General features: G+C 49.1%; 1 protein-coding gene across 1 annotated transcript in view; it reads right to left on the minus strand.

Moving 5' to 3' along the window:
* Cngb1 (cyclic nucleotide gated channel subunit beta 1) overlaps positions 1–18126 on the minus strand; it is an 89472-nt gene that overhangs the window by 47026 nt on the left and 24320 nt on the right. The window contains exons 2-12 of the mRNA XM_051169353.1: positions 16417–16643; positions 12383–12440; positions 12040–12106; positions 10035–10152; positions 9898–9940; positions 9115–9160; positions 7981–8056; positions 7288–7327; positions 6747–6897; positions 4983–5058; positions 3659–3695 (exon numbers count right to left, since the gene is read on the minus strand). Coding sequence (XP_051025310.1) covers positions 3659–3695; positions 4983–5058; positions 6747–6897; positions 7288–7327; positions 7981–8056; positions 9115–9160; positions 9898–9940; positions 10035–10152; positions 12040–12106; positions 12383–12440; positions 16417–16635 — 931 coding nt within the window. The 5' untranslated portion in view covers positions 16636–16643. The remainder of the gene's footprint in view (positions 1–3658; positions 3696–4982; positions 5059–6746; positions 6898–7287; positions 7328–7980; positions 8057–9114; positions 9161–9897; positions 9941–10034; positions 10153–12039; positions 12107–12382; positions 12441–16416; positions 16644–18126) is intronic.

An 18126-nucleotide genomic window follows, 5' to 3' on the forward strand; every position in this document is an offset into this window, starting at 1 on the left:
GCCAGTGGCAGCCAGCTGTACCACTGACATAAGAACTCTTGTTTCCAAGGCCAGCCATCAGGGAGTCTGGGTACATAGGTTCTCACCAGGCCAGACACTCTAGCCCCCAGGTCTCCTGTAAGCCAGGGCCCAGGCTTTAAGCTATCTTCTCTAGCAGGTGTGGTTCATGTCACCACTTCCCTCTAATCCAGGCTACATCTCTTCTCACCTACTCTGTTCTGAGGCATAGGCCCTCCCTCACCACACATAGCTCCGAAGATACGGTCCCAGCCATGAAGTCTGGAGGTGATTGAGGCTGGTCGTATGAGATGTGGTCCTGGGCTTAAAGTCTTGCTCAGCCCCAGAGTGATTTTTGTAAAGCTGGTTCTTGCCCAAACGCATCTAGGGGCTTCCTGCTGTCTAGAGCCTCATCCCTGCAGGGTTAGCTAAACTTCTACTTTTGGCTTTGTCACCAAGGACATAGAATCCCAATTAGCTGCCCCACCCAGGGTTCCCCAGGCCCTTGCCCTCATCTCCAGACATTTCCTGCTTTATTCTCTCTACAAAGTTGCCCTTTCTTGCTGCCAGCTCAAGGCATCGGGTATCTCAAACTCAAACTCAGATGGTGGATATGAGTGAAGCGACAAGTGCCATCTGCCTGCAGGTGACAACTGCTGTTTAGACTTTTCTCATGAGCACAGACCTTTCTCACACCACAGCCAGACCAATCCGGTTTCTGACAGGGCTTGCTAGCCCTTCTGTGGAAAGCTGGTTTTATTGTATTTTATTTATTGTTTTGTTTTGTTTTTGAGACAGGGATTCTCTGTTTAGCCCTGGCTATCCTGGAACTTGCTTTATAGACAAGACTGGTCTTGAACTTAGAGATCTACCTACCTTTACCTCCCAAGTGCTAGGACTACAGCTGTGTGCCACCATGTCTAGCTTGAATGCTGATTTTCGCTGTTGTTGTTTTTCAAGACAGGGTTTCTCTGTGTAACAGCCCTGGCTGTCCGAACTCTCTTTGTAGACCTGGCCTCACGCTCCCAGAGATCCACCTGTCTCTGCCTCACAAGTGCTGGGATTAATGGCATGTGTCACCACACCCTGCTTAAAAGCTGATTTTTTTTTTAAGGTGGACAATTTTGTTTCAAAATCAATCAAAACAAAGACATCTAGGGGCATCTGGGACCTCAGGGTCCCTGGCCAGTTCCTCCATCCTACAACCCACAGGCAATGCCTATTCAGCCCACCTCTCTTTAGTACCTAAGTACTACAGGGCTGTGGGGTATACTCGCAGTTCCAATAGTCAGAGGCTGATGCAGGAGAAGGGAGAGTTGGAAGCCAGCCTGGAATGTACAGCAAAGACCTAAGTAAATAAAACGTAAAGACTCTTTTCAGACTTGTCCTAAGAATGTCACGCAGGCACAGGTTTGAGGTGCAAAGTCACACTCTTTAATGTCAGCTACAGTGTCACAGCCAGTGGTGGTTCCTGACTCTTGGGAGAAAGAACTAGGGCAGGCCTTGGGAGAATCAGTTGTAAGGAAACCGTGTCCTGTGGCAGTGTAGATGGTGCCAGGAACCCCTGTGTGAGCATGCTCAGACACTGGACAATGAAGCCTCAAAAAGGCTTTCCATAGTCTCCCACCAGGAAGTCCTCCCTGCTCTTGCCCTTGATCTGGGTGTGGCCCCCTGGCCAAGAGCCCCAAGAGAAAGCTCTGGGGTTATATCTAATGAGTCTGGCTCCCCTGTCCTGCCTGGGAGTACAAAGGGCTAGGGGGGTTACTATTCAAGGAAGGTGGAGATTAGCAGCAACTGCCCCCTAAAAGGTCTTCTCTTGAGGCATCCTTCTGTCCTTCATCCATCCGTCCATCTGTCCATTGGCTCCCCAGGTCCCCTCTCCCTTGTTTCAGAGGCCTCCAGCTGCTGTCACCCCTGAAACAAAGGAGGCGACAGAAATGTGGGCACCTGAGTGGACAGACAGAGAATGGATGGACAAGCATCTGAGTGGCCAAGCAGAGGATGGATGGATGGATGGATGGATGGATGGATGGATGGACGGATAAGCATCTCAGTGGCCAAGCAGAAGCTAGGGTTCAGAGAGGAGAAAGGAAGTGAATGTGTGTCCCCTGACCCTGAGTCACCCCATGTAGTGTGTTGAACAGTGCTCCTGAAAAAGACACGCCCGGGCCCTATCCTATTCTACATACATGTTACTTTATTTGGAAATAGGATCTTTGAGAACATGGTTGACATCAGGATCTCAAAGCAAGAACCTCCTGAGCTTAAGAGGCTTCCTTCTAACCAGCAATAGACACCCATCCAGGGGGGAGATGAACAGAAGGGACAGGGAGCAGATAGTAAGACAGTTAGAAGCTGAGGAGGCCTAAGGTGGTCAGAAAAGCTGCAAGGATGGGCCCCCTCCTAGAGTCTCAAAAGGACTGGACCCTGGCAGCACCTCAACTGTGGACTTATACATGTTTGTCACAGCAGCCACAGGGACAAACCTACATACACTCCTGGTCTTTGTACTGAGCCTGTACCCACTCATGCCTGGTGCCCACCAGAAGAGACCTGCCCTTTCCAGGAACTTTGGGGTAACCTGATTGCAGCCCCCCTGAGACTCCCACATCCTTCCAGGGAGCCAAGAGGACATAGCACCCATCAGAGCCCTTTGCAGTGTATAGATGGTCCCTGCCCTGGGAAATTTTGGCCTTTGAACTTTAGGCTGACTGAGGAATCCCCTGCCTGGCCAAATGGTGCCTAGTCTGCTACACATACCTGACTTACTGAAACCAGTGCCTCTGGTTCTCCAAGGGTTGCCTTTGCCTGCTCTAACAGACATGAGTTCCTGTATATCCAAGGATGGTCAGGCGTCCCAGAACAAAGTGAGCTTGCCCCACCCCTTGAAGCTGGCCACATGTCTTCTTCCTATTGAGTGTTATTCTTGTTACTGTCAACCCTCTCGCCTCCAAGGCCTGGGCTGCTTGTCTGCCCCTGGCTAAAGGGATTACTCAGTTTCAGAATGCTCTTGGAGACCATGGTCCAATAGGGCTGGGATTGGACACAATCTTGCTCCTCACCCTAGGACACCCTGTATCTAGGGTGATACAGGGGCTACATTGTGCACAAGCCTGAATGCCGCTTGGCTCACCGGAAGCAGGCTGAAGCAGGTGGCAGCATGCCGCCCATTGCTATTTGATGGATGGGTGAGTGAATGCAGTATATTATTCAGTATATTATCTACTTCCAGTGGTACTATCCGCCTGGTCTCAGCCTTCTGTCTTCCGATGATGGTCTCACATGCCTTCCAACTCATCACAGGGGGAGAGAATCCTGGCTCAAGAGCTCTGGAGTCCCTAGAATCTGTTTCCCAAGAACTTCCCACTCCTTATTCTTTCCCAACCAAACCCACATCCAGCTTCCAGAGTCCAGTCCCCACTTCTGGGTAATTGCCAACAGGAAGGGGTGTGGACCAGGTTTCACGCTTGTTTTCCTGACAGAGGCTGGAAGCCAATGAGGAAAGATTCTAACCACCAGTTCCATTCCTGCTATCCAGAGATGCTGAGCAGGAGTGGGCTCTCTCGACTCCAGGTTAGGAGACCCTAGCTGTGCCTCAGACCAAAGAATATCAAGCGGCCCTCCCTGAAACGAACACGGTGCCCAGGAGCGCGGTACTTACTGGTCTGCACATCACACGTCTCAGAGCAGCCAGGCTCCTACACGGGGAGAAAAGAGTAGACGTGCCATGGCTGTCTCACCTCCCTCACCCTCCCTCAACAGCCTGTATGTCCTTTTCCCACCAGAACCTGCCAAGGACCCCCACTGCCTCAGCTCCCTGTTCCAGCCTGCTCTCCTGAGGCTGAAGCTACCGGCTGCTCTGGTCCCTTCACCCTCTGGGACCAGAGCTCATTCCCAGCTTTTGCTCAGGCTGGACAGCCCTTCTCTGCTTGCTCTATGAAGCAATCCTCTCTGTCCAGCATCTGGAAATCTTTTCCCTGCTATGCCTGCTTCCCCTGCTGCCTTGGTTCCTGCCCCCTAGCCCCTTTTCAGCTTGGAAACTTCTGGAGCTAGCACACTCCGCACCCTCAGAGGCAGCATGATGAAGGGTATGAAGCAAAGCCTGGCTTCCAGTACCTTCTTCTCAGCCTCCCTCAGCACTGAGCCAGCTAGGAGGGGAGGAGCACATAGAACTGGGTGTGGCCTCAGTATGCTGTCTCCTGGCTCACCTCAAGGAAAACAAAGAAAAAAACCTCTGCTGGGCCTAGAGCCAGTGAGGGAAGAACAGAGTTCTTGGCTCAATGAGACAAGGTAGGGTGCCCTGAAACAGCTGCAGCAAGGTGCCTACTCAGAGGTGTTGGGGCCCAGAGGCCCTGGACCAGTCCAGGCCCACCTCTCTCTGGCTGATACATCTTTCAGAGCTCTTTCCTGTGTTTTTCCCCAAGGCTGAGGGGTAGCAGAATTGTTCATCTATTTCTCAGGGGGATAAAGTGGGGTTCCCAGAGGACCAGAGCCAACATCACATAGCCAAGACTGAGAGTAGGGTTTCTATTTCCCCGTTTTAGGTGCTTCTATGGAGATGTGAGTCATTCCCAGGAAAAGAGAATCAGGCCTTAAGAACACTCATGGAGCCTGTGGGCTTCCTGGGACCCTCACTTCTTCCTAGAACTTTCCTGGTCTCAGAATCCATGTGCATTCATGGGCGTCACTTCCACTAGCAAGCCTTCCTTGATGCTCCAGCAGGCTCTATCTCTGAGCTTCTCTATCCCTGTAGAAGTCCCTAGGCTGTAAGCTCCTGACTGGTGGACCAGTACTGTGGCTGCAGTGCCTGAGAAAATGTGTGCATGCAGGCAGGCTTCAAGGCTCAGTCGCCACTGATGGCTCCCTTCTTGCTGCGTCCCCATCCCCAGGGACACAAGCCAACTATCCAGCCCTTATCTGAGCTTCCGAGATCCCTCCCTCACCACTACCCAGCCGGGCCCTCTTCTGCCTGGCCATCCACTCACCTGCTCCGTGGCTTTCCCATGGAGCACGGGCTGTGGCAGGGCCATCTCCAGCCTGTGTAGGAGCCACTCGATCAGCCTATAGTGGAGAGATGAGCTGAATCCAGGCGAGAAGGCTTGGGGCGGGGAATTGGGGCAGATAACAGGCCTGCCAGGTCAAGCCAACTCCACGTCTCTAACTCTGAAAACCCCTTCCTCCCCTCCCCATCTTTTCCAGGCAGCCCTAGAAGATAGTTCACCTCGGCTCTCATCTACACCTCACTCCAGATATGCATTTCTAGTCTCTCACACACCTCATGGCCTGCCAGGGTCTGAGCATTGGGAAGCACCCATCCCGATTTTAAAATGCATGCCGCCTTTGGTCCAACAACCCCACCCATTTACTCCTGATCACCAAATAAAGCATGTTTTTGGTTGCAAGAAAAATGTGACATGCACTCGGGAGGCAAAGGCAGGTGGATCTCCATGAGTTCAAGGCCAGCCTGGTCTACAAAATGAGTCCAGGACAGCCAGGACTACACAGAGAAACCCTGTCTTGGAAAAAAAAAAATAGTGAAATGATTCTAAGTGCTCCTATGTGGTTAAATAAACAAAGCATTACATTGCTCTTTGCAGTGATTGAAAGAATAAAGTAGAATTGGTGTATAAAACAATTTCTGAAGCCAGGTACAGTGGTGCACACCTGTAATCCAAGCACTCTAGGAGACAGACGCAGGCGGATCTCTTTTGAGTTTGAGACCAGCCTGGTCTACAAAGGGAGTCCAGGACAGCCAAGGCTACACAAAGAACCCCTTTCTGGGGGAGGGGGACAGGATACACTACCTCTGAGGGACTTTTTAATAAGTATGTTGTATGTATGTGTGTGTGGTTTATGCATATGAATAGGTGTGTATGTCTACGCAGGGATGCAGAGACCAGAGAAAGGTGGCAGGTACCCCCCCCCATCATTCTCTGCCTTGTTCCTTTGAGGCAGAGTCTCTCCCATCTTTTCAACTAGGGTGGCAGGCAGCAAGCAATCCCTCGGTCTCCATCCCCTTCCTCAGTGCTATACTTATAGACCTGCACAGGACCATGCCCACTTTTACTTGGGTGCTGGGATCTGAATTCTGACCCTCATGGTCATGAAATGAGCTTCTACAGAAAGCACTCTTAACTACTGAGCCATCTCTCCAAATCCTGAGGGACTTCTTTTTTTAAGTGGGAAAAAAAAAAAAAAGATATAAAAGAATGCATGCAGCAGGGCGTGGTGGCGCACACCTTTAATCCCAGCACTCGGGAGGCAGAGGCAGGCAGATCTCTGTGAGTTCGAGGCCAGCCTGGTCTACAAAGCGAGTCCAGGACAGCCAAGTCTACACAGAGAAACCCTGTCTTGAAAAGCCAAAAGAAAAAAAAATGCATGCAATTTGTTTTTGATAAAGGTAGGGGTGTGTGTGTGTGTGTGTGTGTGTGTGTGTGTGTGTGTGTGTGTGTGTGTGTGTGTTCCTTTTTTGGAGACAAGACCCGGCTATAGAGTCCAAGCTGGCCTTGAACTTATGATCCTCCTGCTGCCTTGGCTTCCTGAGATTACAGGTGGGCACTTGGTACATGTTTAAAGGACGAGCACACTCCCCCGCCTGGATGATGGAGGAAGATGCTGATGAGGTTTGCCCGGAGTTTGAGTTTTCGCCCAAGTGAAAGTGCTAAGTTTTCTGACTTAGCAAATTCATACTGAGCAAAGCACTGAGCCTGCTCCTTGTAGGAGGTGTGTGTGGCTTTTAGGGGGCTCACCTGACAGGGTCCCCAAGTGGTGGCAGGGAAGAGGCTTGGAAGCCAGGCTGGGGTTCTGCAGCTGGCTCCTCCTCAGGCTCTGGGGTTCCAGGATTGGGCTGGGAGCGGGGGTTCTCCATGGGCTCACTCTCCATTGGGGGTCCTGGAGGATCTGAATGGTAGGAGAACCAGAACTAAAGACCCCATGGCAGGGCTTCGTTCAACCCCTCCTGAGCATAAAGGGCCAGATTTGGATAATTGCCACAGCTGGGTGACCATGTCACGGCTGGGGGACCACCCTAATATCCAACAGCCCAGGAACGGAAAGGGACACATCCAAGCTTGTGAAATCCAGCTGACTCAAGCTGCTGGTGTCCCATATCTGACGAAGGAGGTGCTTCCAGTGTCTTAGCAAGGCCTGAACTCTCCCCTTGCCTGGCTAAGAGCTAAGACTTCCCTGGAACCACACACACACACACATGCACGCACACACACAGTATTCAGGTTCCCCCTGGAGCCTACCCTGTGACCACTTAGGAAGCCCCCCACTCCTTCTCTGTACCTGGGTCCAAGACAGCAGCCTCAGGTTCAGCTTTCCAAGCCTGGATGACAGAGACAGGTCATGGTCAAAGCCAGCCCTGCATATATACCCCAACCACCACTTTGACCAGCTATGCCCTGATCACAGGTGCTTGCACATGTGTACATGAGTGCATACACATGTGCCTGGTGCTGGTGGGGGGTCTATGATGACTAATCTCCTTTGTTAACCTGATTCGGAATCACCTAGGAGACACACCTCTGGGCAGGTCTTTTAGGGTGTTTCCAAAGTGGTTCAACTGTAGAGGGAGACTCACTCTGATCGTGAGTGGCACCATGCCATGAGTTGGGGTCCCAGACTCAACAAAAAAAATGTTTAAGAAAGATACAGACAGACAGACCCACCATCATTCACTTCTGTCTGCAATGTGACCTGCTACCATGGTTCCCCACCCCATGGTGGATGGGTACCCATGTTAAACCATGAGCTAATATATAAACTCTTTAGACATCTTTTGTCAGGAATTTTGTCTCATCACCAAGAAAAGTAATTAATACAGTGGCCCTGTCTTGCTCCGAAATGTCCCCAGACTCGAGACAGTCACTCTTCCCATGAAGGACACTGCAAAGAAAAGATCTACCCTCCAGAGGATGTTGGGGATTGTTCATGGCCTGCTGGAGTGGGCAGCTCCCTGGGCCCCAACCCATCACTTACTTGGGAGGGCTTAGGGGGCTGAGGCAGCACTTTCTCCAGGTTCTGCTCAAGCCACCTGAGCAGCCACAGGCTGGACCTGCAGAAGGGTCAGTGGTCAGCAAGGGTGGCCTGAAATAAGATCCATCAGGGCTAGCTTGACTGCCCACTAGGACCTAGGCCCGGCCAGCCTTCTACACCTGGGGAAGGAGCCAACAGTCCAAGGAATGAGCGAGTGAAGGGGTGAATGGAAGGGGGCGGTTGGGTGGAAGGCATGAGTCTGGGTTTCTTGCAGAAATCACAAAATGGTTCTTCAGACCGACTGGGGACATGGCAACCTGAAAAGTTAATAATTGGCAATAGGACTTCATATCAAATCCTACGTTTCTAGGAGTCATAGGCTGTGAGACTGAGACAACCAAGTTGGTATATTCCCCATGGTGGTCCAAGGCATGCTTCAGATGCTACGTCGCCCCCACGCTCCCAGAAGGCTGTCTGCACAGAGCTTATGTATGCTCCCTTTCCTTCTCAGAGGTGGCCCTGCAGAGTCTCCAGCAAGCAGCAAAAAAACGTGGGCAGCCTAAAATACTACCCCATTATATAGATAAGAAAAGTGAGGTTGAGGGACCGGAGAGAATGGCTCAGAGGTTGAGGGCACTGGCTACTCTTCCAAAGGTCCTGAGTTCAATTCCCAGCAACCACATGGTGGCTCACAACCATATAGAATGAGATTTTGTGATCTTGTCTTCTTCTTCTTTTTTTGGGGAGGGGTATGGTTTTTTAAAATATATTTTATTAATTTATTCAAATTACATCTCAATTGTTATCTCATCCCTTGGATCCTCCCATTCCTCCCTCCCTTCCCTTACTCCCCTCCCCTATGACTGTGACTGAGGGGGACCTCCTCCCCCTGTATATGCTCATAGGGTATCAAGTCTCTTCTTTTGTGACCTCCTCTGGTATGCAGGAGTACATGCAAGCAGGGCACTGTATATGTAATAAATAAATAATCTTTAAGAAAGAAAGAAAGTGGGGGTGAAAAGAGGAAAGAGATATGCTTCAGGCCACACAGGAGGTGGCAACAGTCCCTGCTCTCAGCTCTGTGCACACTGCTTAGCCTACTACAGACAACAGTGGCCCTTGCTGACAAGGACTTACTCAGTGTCTTGAGTCCTGGAAGCTTCATCTGAGCCATCTGCAGATCCTACAGAGCCAGAAAATAAAGGGCAGGAGTCAAGATGAGGACAGGTTGTTCAGTGGGTACAAAACGGCACATAGAGCTCTTCAGAAGTCCTGGCTGCATAGATCCGACAGCAACTGAACACTGCATATCTCAAAGTCTAGAGAAAAGACTAGCTATTTTCCCCAGGAAGAGAATTGTCTGAGGAAATAGGGTTTAGCCAGATTACAAAAGCATTTGACTAACGAAACACCACAGGTAGCCACTAAAATGTACAGTGTTATGTTTTATGTATCAGTTAAAAAAAAAAAAAAAAAAACCAACAAGCAGGGCATGGTGGCACACAGCTGTGATCCCAGCACTCTGGAGGCAGGGACAGGTGGATCACTGTGAGTTTGAGGTCAGCCTGGTCTACAAATTGAGTCCAAGGCTACACAGAGAATGCCTGTGTCTAAAAACCTAAAAAACAAACAAACAAACAAAACCCCCACAAACTAATAGATTGGAAAAATATCCAGGAAGTCAATAGGGAACGAAGGAAGGAAGGAGGGAAAAGGGCAGGAAAGAGAAAGTGTAATGTCATCAAGAGCAAGTACCTGCCTGGAAACCTGGGTCAGCGTGGCGCAGCACTGAGACACCCAAGGCCAGTGGAGGAGCCACTCTCAGGATTTCCCATGGAAATCCTCCCCATGTAGGCCCCACCCCAGTAACCCCTTAGAGGCTTCCACCCCTGGAAGGCCACCCTCATTTGTTCCTCTTACCTGGGTCCCCAGTGCCACAGCGCCCCAAAATCTGTGCTCCGCCCTGCAAAGACAGACAGGCATTACACAGAGTCCAAGGAGAAGCTTCCCTAGGTCCCACAATCCCCTGCGGACCCTTTTCCCACCTGCCCTTGTACCTGATCTGGGTCTCCCACGCCAGCAGCCAGGTTCTGGCCCCCGCTGCTGCTACAGACGGGCTGTGGCACGACCTTCTCCATGCCCCTCCAGAACCAAGTCAGCATCCAGGCGCTGGGGCTGCCAAGGGATGAGGACAGGAGTCCACTCTCAAGCCCCGCTCCCACTTCCACCCCCACCCCATCAGAGTAGCAATCCGCAGTATCCCAAAGGATTTGACATGAGTTTATCTCCCTTTGGTGAGTCTCTAAAACTTTACTCCCTCTCTAAAACGCACAGGGTAGGGCTGGAGAGATGGCTCAGAGGTTAAGAGCACTGACTACTCTTCCAGAGGTCCTGAGTTCAATCCCCAGCAACCACGTGGTGGCTCACAACCATCTAAGAATGTGATCTGATGCCCTCTTCTGGCGAGCAGGTGAACTTGTAGTAAATTCTTTAAAAAAGAAAGAAAGAAAATAAACCTTAATTTAAAAAAAAGACAGAGGAGGGCTTGCACAAACTGTTGCACCAACCAAGGACATTGCAAGCAGACCCCCGCCCTGTTCTGATGCAGCCTGTAGCCGATGGACAACTCATTCTCCACATGGGGAATGGGGGATGGGGGGGGGAGGGAAGAGCAGGGGACAGCCTCTGACATGCCCCCAGTTTGATTACTGCCCCTTAGCGGAGAGGTCCTGTGGGAACACAGAGGAAGGGGATACAGGCTAACCAGATGAGACCTGATAGGCTGTGGTCAGTCGGTGGGAGAAGCCCACCTGTCAGAGGTCAGGGGAGGGGAATAGGGCGGAAGAGGGAGGGAGGGTGAGAAACAGAAAGATAGGGTAGGATCTAGGAGATTACAATTGGGATGTTATGTGATGTTTTAAAAGTCCTTCTTGAGTTATTCCAAGAATTAAAGCCCAAACTATTTACTGAGTTTTGAATAAAATGTATCAGTAAGAGAATCTGTGCCCAAAAGAGCAGCATAATATTCCTGAAGAGTGAAGTATACTTATCTGAGCCTTATGTATTGCTACAATACTTATTTGGTGGTGCAACTAAGTAAAATTTCAAATTGAAGCTTAAAAGTAATTTAAAGAGACCTATAATCCCAATGAGAGAGAGGCAATCATTAAAAGTATAAGCCCCTACCCCTACCCCCAGAAAAGTTCAAGGCCAGAAAAAAAAAAAAAAAAAAAAAAAAAAAGAAAAGAAAGAAAGAAAAGAAAAACACAGGGTGGCCTGTAGTCCCTAGCCACAGAGGCCAGGGAGACCTGGCCTCCAGTTGCTCCATACAGTACAGCCAGCCTCTCTCTAAACCCCAATTAGCTTGCCCCCTGCCAGCACCCTCAGATTTGGTACTCCAAGACAACGCCCTTAGAGCAGTGGCTCTCAATTTGTGGGTCTTGACCTACCTGAGGGTCAAATCACCCATCCATAGGAGTCATTGGAAAACACAGATATTTGCATTACGATTCACAACAGTAGAGAATTTACAGTTATAAAGTAACAACAAAAACAATTTTATGGTGGGGGTGGAGAGTCACTGCAACATGAGGAACTGTATTAACAGGGTCAGGGCATTAGGGAACTTGAGAACCGTTGTCTTAGAGTATCTCTGGAGGCAGAGGCAGAAGCTGATCAGTTCGTGGGAGGAGCCTGGGCCCCTGCTACTCATTAGCTGCAGCCCAAGATCTGCTTTGCTGGACAAACTCTATGAACTACACCAGCCTGAGGACCACTGGCTTCACTGGGAAGCCAATAGCTCCAGCTGTGGTCTGATACCACCCCAGCGTTGATACCACTGTGGCTCCCCAACATTACTGTGGCCTGCCCTCTCTTGCCCATCATCATCCATGTGGTGCTCAGAACACTCCCAGCCCCCATACAAGCGTTCCCCCCCACCCCCATTTCCTGATGCTCTGGGCCTCAGCTGAATGGCCACAGACCTGACTCACGCCTGTCTCCTTCACACTAATGGCTCCCTGCAAGGGCAGTTGGGAGGGGAGAAGGTGATATGGTACCTACCTGTTCACCTTGGCGGCATCAACCTGGGCCTGGAAGGTGGGCTGAGGAGGGTCAGCTTCCTGGGCCTCTGGAAAAACAGAATTCCCCAGGTTTCAGATACAGAGCCCAGGGGTTCTATTTCTCCCTTGCTGGGGAGATCAAGTCAGGAAGAGCAGCCGTAGGGCAGCAAGGGGTTAGAAGGTAAGCTTTTCAGGCCAGCTCAACTGAAAAGCCATCCAGGAGCCCACTCTGAGCGTCCCTGAGCCTGTGAAGTGAGCTAGCAGCCTGGAGCTGGGTTCTGGGAGGGGACCCCATGCCCCCCCACACACACCTCCGGCTAGCCAGCCTGGGTCCCAGCACTCACCTTGAAGGCCAGGGCCTGCCTCAGCCACGCCTCCCCCCTCCATAGGCTCCTCAGGTGGCTGTGGGATTCAAATGGGAATTGTAAGCCTTGACGGGAGGCTGCCTGGTGCAGAAAGGACAGCCTCTGTTTCATTCTGGGGACCCGCAGCCCCGAAGTTGAATGACTCATTTCAGGATCATCTCTGAAGTCCTGCTGGCCTCACTCTCCACCAGGGCTCTTCCTTCCTGGCACCTCAGGGGCCCTGCACCCCAGGCTGGGGCCTCCACTTCCCAGTCTCATATCCCCCCAAGGAGCTGTTCCACTTCAGTGGCTTGAGAAGAGGGAAGAGCCATAGGGCAGTGTGGAGAACAGCGGCCCACAGGTGCTCCCCAGTCAGGCCTCTTCCTCCTGGTGCCCAAACTTTCCTTCCTGACTCTGCCGTTTGCCTCTCTCCTGTCCCTGGTGCCACTTCTACTCCTGCACACTGTGTGCAGTTATAGACAACCACACGTGGGCCTCCATGTAGACATCCACAGGTGTATACCCATACCTGGGCCTGGAGGATGGTGGGTAGAGAAGAGACAGATTTCTGGGCCTCTGGAAATAGCCCCATACATCAGATCTAGTCCCCCAAGAGGTCTGTTTCTCCCTGAGGTCATATTTACATCTATGCATACACAGACATGAGCATGCATATCATATTATTGTGCATACAGCAGCGATACACATGTATGCACACACATATAAAACCATTCATATACATACTTTTATCTACTCGCATATAAACATGTCAACAACATAAATATATGCATGCATGCACGCACATGTACATAGATGTGTCAGTGCACAAACACATGAGCATGTGTATAATAAGGCACATTTGCATATGTATAAAGACAGAGATTTGCATCTAAATATGCATGTGTATGCTCAGTCACATAAACAGGCATTTGGACAATTATGTAAGCATGTATGTATGCACATGTATACACATACATATACAAATATACATGCATCTAAAATATACACAAGTATACATGTAGCATATAAATATGTGTGTGTACAGAGATGTGCAAATGTATGAACACACAAGTATATTCACAGACACGTAAGTGCACACTCAGCAATGTGCACATACACATGGAATCGTATGCACAGTGCACACAATAAACATATGTGCATGCACCTACATACAAACGCACAACATGGTCCTACATACCAAGATTTGAGGTGATGACAATAATAGTAATAATAACGTGTGCTCACAGCACACTATTATAAATATACCATATGCACATATACGTGAGTGTACACACATACACACACTACACCTGTCTCCTAAACACACGCTGTACTAGCCCAGGAAAAGCGTTTTTTTTCTTCCAGAAATACTTTGCTTCTGCAGCTCTCCAGTTAAAACTCCTTCGCCAAGCCTCTGCATGTAGGGAGCTGCCCCACCAGCTTCCAACTTCAGAGGTTCAGTGACCCTTGCTCATGAGTTCCCTTAAGTCGTAAGAGCAGAGCTGGAGCCCGGTGCCTCGCTAGCCCTGTCTCCCGGCAGAAGGGGCTGATGGGCATTTGTCTGCCAAGCCCCAGGGGCAACGCCTGAGTGATTCACCCTTATGCTCTAGCGCAGGATCTGGCATCAATTAGAAGCTGAATGAAATCTGCTTGAGATGCTAAATTAGTTGTCATCGGGCCCCTGAAGGGATGAGATGTGGAGCTGGCAAGTTTTGATACGCTTGAAGGAACATTCTAGAAAAATGTTCCTCAGTGTGGCACATGGACCAGTGCCAGCCTGCAAACGGCTAACTGGTCCATGGTGATTGAACAGTTTGGATGAGGAATTAAGGGTTGGTGAGGTGGCTCTGTGAGCAAAGGCGCTTGCTGTTCTACCTGAGGACATGTCCCACACGAGTGTTATCCTCTGACCCCTATGTATGCATGCATATACAATAAATAAATGTAATAAATTATATAAAAAATTTACCTCATATCTCAAAGTGTATGTATTCAGTGGAACACTAATCTTAAATTATTTGTTTGTTTATTGGTTTCCGAGACAGGGTTTCTCTGTGTAGCCCTTCCTGTCCTGGAACTCACTCTGTGGACCAGGCTGGCCTTGAATTCCAAGATCTGGCTGCCTTTGCCTCTCAACTGTGCCCCCACTACTTGGCTTGTTTTGTTTTGTTTTTCGAGACAGGGTTTCTCTATGTTATCTTGGCCATCCTAGACTCGCTTTGTAGACCAGGCTGGCCTCGAACTCACAGCAATCCACCAGGCTCTGCTTCCTGAGTGCTGGGATTAAAGGCGTGTGCCACCATGCCCAGCTTTTTTTTTTTTTAAGATAACATAATTACATCATTTCTTCCTTCCCTTTTCTTCCTCCAAATCCTTCCAAAAACTCCTCCTTGCTCTTTTTTAAATTCATGGCCTCTTTATTCATTACTGTTATATAAATATGCATATTTATGTATACATATATAATCCCAAATACATAAATATAGCCTGCTCAGTCTGTATAATGTTACTTGTATGTTTGCAAGGCTGACCATTTGGTACTGGATAACCAATTTGTGTGCTCTTCCCTAGGGAAGACTATTTCTCCCACTCACAGAATTCCTATAATTTTCCATGTAGGGTTGAAGCCTTCTAGGCTTTCCCTCCCCACCTCTGTCCACTTTAGCATGTCTATTGTTGCTGTCTTTGGATCACTAATGTTCAAAGGTACTTGGAAAATGAAATACTGTTTAAGGGGCTAGAGAGATAGATCAGTGGGTAAGAACACTTGCTGCTCACAGAGCACTCAGGGTCCCAACATCCATCAGTTAGCTCACAGCTATGCTTCAAGAAGCTGATGCCCTCTTCTGGCCTCTGCTGGCACTGCACTTGTGTGAGCATACAAACACACACATACACATACACACACACACACACACACACACACTATTTAAAATAAATCCGAGGGAGGATAGTAGGCTACCAAGAGGAGACTTGATACCCTATGAGCATATACAGGGGGTGGAGGTCCCCCTCAGTCACAGTCATAGGGGAGGGGAGTAAGGGGAAAATGGGAGGGAGGGAGGAATGGGAGGATACAAGGGATGGGATAACAATTGAGATGTAATATGAATAAATTAATAAAATATATTTTAAAATACTATTTTTTAAAATCTATATTAATTTCTTATTTCCTGCATTGAGAAAGTCTTCCTACAAAACAAGTACCAACTGAAGGAAGTGGTATGCTGATATTCCGGAGCTATTTCTCAATCTCCTTGTGGTCTGGAGACAAATGTATCATGCACCAGAGTCTATGGACCAGAGCAGTGTCTCTGCTCTCTGCTCCAGAGGCTGACAAATATGACCACAGGATACTTAGAGCCTATTGCCTAGTTTTTAAAATAATGTGTATGTATTTAATGTGTGCATGTTCTTGGGGAGAGTCGTCACATGTACCATATATGTGTTTTGAGGACAACCCTGGGTGTCAGTCCTTTCGGCTCCCACCTCATTTTGAGCCGGGGTCTCTGCACTTTTTCAATATGTTAGCCAGGCTGGCTGGCCCATGAGCCTCTAGGGATTCGCCTCTCTGTTCCCATCTCCTTGGAGAAGTGCTAGGAATACAGATGCTTATGCAAATGCATCCAGACTTTACACAGCTTCTGGGGAATTTGAACTCAGGTCCCCATGCTTACATGGTAAATGCTTTTACCTTCTGAGCCACCTCTTCAGCCCCATGAATGCATTTTGCCAGCACACAGCTATGTTCACCGTGACACATTTTATACAGCTGTGCTCCTCCTGTAGACAGCAGGGCTGAGCAACTAAGGGAGCTAGCATGGTCCACAAAGCCTGTCTCACCTTTCACAGAACCAGCCTTGAGCAAGCAAGCCTGTGTGGACCTGCGTGGCTTCATTCAGATGTGCACTGAGCCAGCGACCACATTACCCGCTGGCTACCACGTCCTCTCTTGAGAAAACCCATGAGGATCAGGTGGCTCAAGCTGATGAGTCCCTGGCCACCAAGGCCAGGCTGCCCTCCTCTCCCCTCACCAGGGTCTGGACCTCCAGCGCAGCCTCTTCAGGGGCCGTTTCAGGTTCCGCTTCTGGTTCCGGCTCTGGTTCCGCTTCTGGTTCCGGCTCTGGTTCCGGCTCAGGTTCTGGTTTTACCTCAGGTTCCAACTCCGCTTCTGGCTGTGCTCTGTCCTCCTCCTTGGTCTTCTGAGGGGTCCCTGGAGGCTGGGGCAGCACCTTCTGGACCCAGCCCAACATCCTGACACCTGTAAGTGACAGAATCTTCAACTGCACTGGAATGCTCACAGTCACTGCCCTCATTCATGGCCACTTTGTGGGTTGCACGTGCCATTTACCACGTTTCATCTTTAAAAATATTTCTGCAGTAGGTGCTGAGGTTAAGAGCACCAGCTGCATATATAAAAAAATAAAATAAAATATTTCATAAAAAAATAAAAATAATAAAATTTTAAAAAGAGCACCTGCTGCTCTTCCATAGGACCCCTATTCGTTTCATAGCACCCATGTCAATCAGCTTATAAACGTCTGTAACTCCAGTTAAAGGAGACCTACTATTTTCTTCTGGCCTCTATGAGTACCCATGCATACCTGGAATACACACACATACACAGTAAAAATAAATATTTTTCAGAGATTCTGAAATTTTGCTCAGTCCTTTGTGCACGCCAGCCCCAGACTTGCATATCTGCTCCCTGGCCCTGCAGTCAGAATTCCAGAATGAGATACACTTCTACATCATGTGTGGCCTCTGAGCCTGAATTCTTTCATCTAGCGTATGTATCAGAGAGTCCTTTGTAAGTGTTCCTGTCACTAATTCGTTTATTTCTATTACGGAGTACTAGACTATGGTATGGATTTTGCATATCCATTTCCAAGCTGAGGGAACATTTTTTTTGGGGGGGGGGGAAGAGGGAGTCAAATAAAGCATACAGAAATAAAAGTATTTCTCAAATGTTATTAGAGGCTAGCTATTGAAAAGAATCTGACCGTTCATCATGGATAAAGTCTGCATTAAGTAAATTGTAGTGCAGCCAATAATGGGATACATGGAAACACATTCGTTTGAACGGGAGATGCGCATGCGCCAGCATTGTCATGCGTTAGACTCCCTGTGTCTCTGTTTGTCTGTCTGCAACGTGGGAGGCACTGAAGCCAGGCATGGTGGTGCCCACTTAGACTCCAGCAGTTGAGCAATGGAGGCAGAAGAATCCAGGCCAGCGTGAACTAAAACAAACAAACAAAACAAAAAGAGGAGGTCCTGATAGTCTCTACCTTGTGGGCAGAGTGTGAGAATAAAATCCACTAAGAGAGCCAGGCATGGTGGCACTTCTCTTTGATCCCAGCATTTAGGAGGCAAGGACAGACTAGTCCTGGGCCAGGTGGCTACACAGCGAGACCCTATCTCAAAGCAAAGCAAACAAACAGACAAAAGCAAAACAAAAAATGATAAAGGCAACATTCTCAGACCAATGACTGAGCTCCGACATAATTTTGAGTTGTCTGTTCAGATAGCAGCAGCCGCAGCAGCTAACCAGTGACTACGATACTGAGGGCTTCATAAAGACTGGTCAAGACTGCAGAGGTGGCTTAGTGGTTAAGAGAGCTTCCTGCTCTTCCAGAGCTCCTGAGTTCAATTCCCAGCAACCACATGATGGCTCACAACCATCTATAATGAGATCTGATGCCCTTTTCTGGCATGCAGGTATACATGAATATGTATACATAATA

This window comes from Acomys russatus, chromosome 26, assembly GCF_903995435.1.
Source record: "Acomys russatus chromosome 26, mAcoRus1.1, whole genome shotgun sequence".
NCBI lineage: Eukaryota > Metazoa > Chordata > Mammalia > Rodentia > Muridae > Acomys > Acomys russatus.